The sequence below is a fragment of the Carassius auratus genome, chromosome 11, assembly GCF_003368295.1.
Source record: "Carassius auratus strain Wakin chromosome 11, ASM336829v1, whole genome shotgun sequence".
NCBI classification, from domain to species: domain Eukaryota; kingdom Metazoa; phylum Chordata; class Actinopteri; order Cypriniformes; family Cyprinidae; genus Carassius; species Carassius auratus.
In genome coordinates this window covers 12,663,904-12,669,804 of record NC_039253.1, presented here as the reverse complement: position 1 = coordinate 12,669,804, position 5,901 = coordinate 12,663,904, and the positions used below count along the sequence as shown (strand labels likewise).

Here is a 5,901-nt window from a genome sequence, read left to right as displayed (position 1 = left end):
GCATGCATTAAGGAGATTTATGTTTTTAAGGTTTAGAGATAAATATTTTCTGTAACAATAGCAATGGGACATAAACCCCATAGTTTGAATACAAATGCAAACACACACACACACGCACACACACACACACACACACACACACACACACACACACACACACACACACACACACATATTTATATATATAATGAGTAACCCGTGAAACCCCTTCTACTTGATGGGAATGAAGGTTATTATTATATATTACCTTTATATAGCTATATAGCTATATAGCTTCACACTCAGTGTCTGCTTTAGTATAAAAGCTCACGGGATATAACACATAATTATGTGAATGCAATTCATGTTTATTCAACAAATTACTGATAAAAAGGCAACTAGATTGTTTAAAAATACCATTTTACACACGTTTAAATTAACTTAGGCTACTATAGCAACAATTATTCATTCCATTATCCATAATTATATATATAATAAGTATCTGATATAGTTGTAGAACATGTTTTATGTCTCAACTGTCAATGATTAAATTATTCTATTCGTTGGAGCCAGACTTGCTTTTATTTTGAAAAGTAGTCCGTGCGTCATGAATTACACGAGCCGTCTTGCCGGTGACTTCACATAGCTCCTGAACCAAAGGGGCTAATATGTCGATGGAGGATCCTTTTTTCGTGGTTAAAGGGTAAGAAAAGTTAACTTACTCTTACCTGTCATAATGTCTGTCTTCCATCTTTGTCTAAACGACACGGATTTGATATTGACAGGCTAAGTTAAAGGTAAGTGAAGCATCTTCATTACTGTGTAGCACCAGTTAATGTCACATTATTTGAGTTTCCATGCGACTTTACTAATTAACAGCCTTCGTGTAATAATAAGTTGTGTTATGACGGTGTTTCTAGTTACATTTTAGAAGTTTGGATGGTTAAATTAAGTCTAAAAAAAGCCAGAGAGTTTTTTTTGTCACTTGTGTTGACAGGCGTGTAAACACTCTGGTCTCTGCCATTCATTTAATGTACAGTTACAGTTAGAAACCACACATAAATTAAATGTATTCGTCGTATTAATGCATGTTTGATAAATTGAGTCCCCCCCCCCCCCCCCCCCCCCATCACAACAGTAACCACCTGTGGCACAGTGCATGTGTTGTTTAGTCTAGGTGATAAACTTTCATTCCCATCAAGGAGAAGGGGTTTCACAGTTTACTCATGTTTTTGACAGGGAGGTGCAGAAGGCCCTGTCCAAGGCACAGGGGCTGTTCGAGCGCTGGGAGGACCTGCTTCAGGAGGAGACCCCTGTCAGCCGCGATGAGCTGGACTGGAGCACCAACGAACTCCGAAACTGCCTGAGGGCCATCGACTGGGACCTGGAGGATCTGCACGAAACCATCAGTATCCTGCCGTAAACCAAAGGCCTATGATGCCTTCAAACATCTTTAATATCATTTTACACAAACACTTACAAAAACGTATAGGTACGTAAAAAGGGAGATGGAGGTGCCAAAAGACTGTTTGGTCTAAATAAAGGGAAATATAAATGTTAACATTTTGAAAAATGATGTAAACTAACATCAAAGGTTTTGAGTATTTTTTATTATTGTCTTTGAAAGAAGTATGTTATGCTCACCAAGGCTGTTGGTTAAAAATACAATAAAAATAGTAATATTGTGAAATATTATTACATGTTAAAATAGTAGTTTTCTATTTGATTATATTGTCTAATTTAGTTCATGATAAAGCTGTTTTTCAGCAGTCTTCAGTGTCACATGATCCTTCAGAAATCGATTCTAATGTGCTGATTTAATGCTTAAGAAGCATTTCTTATTATTATTAATTTTTTTCAGGATACTTTGAATAAGCCAAGGCAAGTTTATTTATATAGCAAATTTAGTACACAATGGTAATTTAAAGTGCTTTACATAAAAGCAAGTAAAATAATCATGAAGAAAAATAATCACAAAAATAAAACAAGCAATTTAAAAACTTTGAAAATGATTAAAAAATTACTTATTTATATAGATAAGATTCAAAAGAGCAGCACTGATTTAAAATAGAAACTTTTGTTACATTTGCACCTTTAATGCATCTTTGTTGTATTATAAAAAAAAAAAACTAAACCTTTTGACTGGTAATGTATATGCTGATCTCCTTATAGTCCTTGACTGTATCAGGTATTGTGGAGGCAAACCCTGGAAAGTTCCGTTTAGGAGAACATGAACTCCAGGAAAGGCGGGAATTTGTGGAACGAACTCGTAAATCCGTGCAGGTATCGATCCCTGTCCCAGTTTCTATTATGTTTTTCATTTTATGTTGGAGTTCCAGTATTTTCATATGCATGAATGTATGTCTGTATGTAGCTGATGAAGGAGCAGCTCTCTAGTCCCTCAGCTGTGGCTCAAGCAGAGAAGAAAAACAAACAGGTGAGTGATTCGTTCACTATTAAGCTGAAATGTATGAATCCAAATGGTCACATGGTGTGCTAGTGACATCAGCACCGTGCCACTGTCTGTCAGGCTCTGCTGGGGGCCACGGCAAAGGATCGGTTCTCCGGTCTGGAGCCTCACCTGGTGTCTGCAAACTCCAGATACATTCAGGAGCAGCAGGAACAGCAGCAGGTAAAAGACAGGAAGTCTTTTTCTCATTTAATATTGTTCTCATCCAGCATTATTTGCCAGTATTCCATTTTATAAGCTTTACAGAAAACAAGGAAGTGTGACTTTTTGTGCAAAGCAGTTCACATGCTTAATAGCACAGTTTTGAATCTACAGTCTTCTTTATTTGATGTCATGTTTTTTGCTTGCAGCTGATCATGCAGGACCAGGATGAGCAGCTGGAACTGGTCTCAGGCAGTATCCGTGTCCTGAAGGACATGTCCGGCAGGATTGGAGACGAGCTGGATGAGCAGGCAGTGTAAGCAAAAAAAAAAAATACAAATAAAAAATTTCTTTTTGGGGAAAATGAGAATGCGCAGTAATCTTAGACAACTCAATCCAGATATTTTAATCAAATCAGCAAATTCATTGAAGATCCGTTATCACGATTAGAAGATCTGGCATCTTTCAGATCATCTCAGATGTGTTAAGTGAGGTACAAAGAAGGGACCCCAGGATTTGTTTTATACTCCATGTTAATATGTGTGATTTCGTCCCAGTATGCTTGGCGAGTTTCATGAGGAAATGGACCAGACCGGTTCCAGAATGGACTCAGTATTGAAGAAAATGGAGAAGGTTTCACACATGACCAGCAGTGAGTGCTTTTACTCCTTATTGTATGTTTCTATAATAGTTTTCACATTTTCTGAATAATAATGATCATCAAATTTGGGTGTTTGTGTGTGTGTATTTAATATATGCATGTAAAAAAAAACTGTACACACACATATACATAAACTTTTATTTTGGATGCCATCAGTGGCAAATAAAACGATTTTACAGTCCTATGCTCAAGAAGCATTTCTCATTATTATCAATGTTGAAAACATCTACACTGCATAATATTTTGGTGGAGAATGTTTTTTTGAACTGTATTGTTTTTTTAATGATGTAAAAGTATCTACTATCACTGTTGATCACTATTGTCTTTGCTGAATGAAAGTATAATAAAACATTTTTTAAATAAGTGCTGTCAAATTATTATTTGTTTACCTAATATATGTGTACTGTGTATATTTATTAAGTATATAAATACGCACACATATATATTTTGAAAATATTTACATGTATAAACATTTTTATATTTATATTCTTATATTTGATATTACATATAAATATTTAATATATAAACATTTTTCTTAAATATATGCATTCATGTGTTTGTATAAAAAAATATATACACAGTATACACGCATATATTATGTAAACAAAAACTTATTTTGGATCGCGATTAATCATTTGACAGCACAAATAAAAATCTAAAAAAATAACTTGTATTGCATCACTTTATAAAACTGATGCATTTATTTCTCAAACCCACTCAAACAGATACATATTTGTTTTTTTACCTAGCTTAATTCTGCAAGATGTAAGAGCATTAGAGTTTGTGATATTTTGTCTTGACGTGTGTGTTGTTGTGTGTTGCAGGTCGGAGACAGTGGTGCGCTATTGGAGTTCTTGTCATCATACTGATCGTGGTGCTCATTCTGTTATGCGCTCTTTAAACCAGACTCTTCTTCAGTTTGGCCCTCCATCATGCCAAAAGCTTACAGAGGAAGTCAGAATTTCACCACAATTCTTCCACCTCCGCTTCCTTTGTCTTTGTGAAAAAAAGAGTTCAGTTATTTTTTTTAGTCTTTTTACCTGTCTTTTGCCCTCATCTAACCCATATGTCTTCTGACTCTCAGCATTTTACTCTCTCTTACTGCTTTTAGATTGAACTCTTTGTCCCATGGTCTATTCCAGAATTTCACTGCTGCTGAGATGGAAGTTAACAGTTATTGCATTTCTTATGTTTTATTGTGGTACAAGTGTGGAATGAGGAATTTGATATTGCCTTATTATATTTTTATATGTGTAATTATTAAGCCATATAGGAATTGTGCACATTATAAATGCCCCTGAAAGATGCTGACAATACATGTGCTGATGGTTCACCAAGCACAATGAATAAAGCAGGCTCATAGCGCCCCCCCCAGATCTGTAACTGGCAGTACCACCATCAAACAACCTCTGATGATGTGTAAAGTAAATCTAAAGTAAGTTATAGCAAGAAAATGTAAATTATGTTTTTAAAGCAAAGTCACACCTTGAGTGTAACATTGGTGCATTTTACACCATTTGCTCTTCCTTTATGGATAAATCTAGCATTTTATTGCATCATTTGGGTGAGCTTATGGATGATTGCTGTGTGTACAGTAAGTACTTGGGTTTAACATGGTTTAATGCATTATTGCTGTATATTGAAGTACTACTGTGGAGATGTGTGTAGAGTCATCTGACATATAGACATTTGAAGGTGTGGGTTATGCATTCACTGCATGCCACAGTGATATTTCATACCCATTACTCCTATACATATATATTCGTCATTTTAATAAAACAAATTTTTTAATGGAATCTGCACTTTTTAATTGCAGTCCAAATCAGGAAGATGCATGTTCTGAAAAGTCAGCTAATGACTGAGCTGATTAGACCCCAGAGTTAGGATGGTTTACTTGATATTTCTATTCCTGAACTTGAGCTCAGATCTAATATTGTGCCCTTCTGTGGGTGTGCTAATGAACATTTTGTACTCCAATCCTCCGTGCCAATGAGTTGCTTCCAGTGTGCTCTGATCTGGCTGTAACACTACATGCCTCTGGGTGAATGTATTATGTTCAGTATCAATGTGTTCCTCTTTCAAGCTTCAGCTGAATATGACATACTTCAGTATTGTTTTGTCTATTATAATTTTGTAATATGATATAAATAAACCCATAAATAGCTGAAAGTCAGATTCAACAGCAAGCATAAGATTTTAGAAAAATGCAAGCCTTAAAAAAAAAAGCCAATAATCACTTTTGCTCAAAATGTGGAACAAGGTACTAAAAAAAGATAATACCCCTTATATTTGGTACAAGTGATGTCTTTCAATGCTGCCTACATAAATGATTGTTTCAAAAATCGAATGCCCTTGTCACTTATTTTTGTAAGCATTTGTATTATAAAAAAAGTTTGCCTTTATTTTGGCATCTGATTAAAGTATATGCCTTTGACGTGGTTTCGGTTTTCATTTATCAAGTTATTTACATATTTCTTTGCAACATATTATGGAATAACTTCATGGCAGCTCTCAGATAAAAATACTTCTGTGACATAATTTTTTCACAGTACAGATGCATATCATGAAATATAAGATACAACCTGTAAAGCTCAGTTTAAATGACTGAATCAGGCATTAATGGAATAGTTTACAATGAAAAGTAGCTGTA

At 35.0% G+C, this 5,901-nt stretch overlaps 1 protein-coding gene across 1 annotated transcript; it reads left to right on the top strand.

Annotated features, from left to right (window-relative positions):
- The first annotated feature begins 565 nt into the window (after positions 1 to 565).
- Positions 566 to 5,685, top strand: stx10 (syntaxin 10). Its single transcript, XM_026275426.1, has 8 exons — positions 566 to 682; positions 1,219 to 1,388; positions 2,168 to 2,262; positions 2,354 to 2,416; positions 2,510 to 2,611; positions 2,800 to 2,906; positions 3,148 to 3,242; positions 4,076 to 5,685. The coding sequence occupies exons 1-8, from the start codon at positions 648 to 650 to the stop codon at positions 4,150 to 4,152; spliced, it is 744 nt and encodes a 247-aa protein (XP_026131211.1). The 5' UTR covers positions 566 to 647; the 3' UTR covers positions 4,153 to 5,685.
- The last annotated feature ends 216 nt before the right edge of the window (positions 5,686 to 5,901 follow it).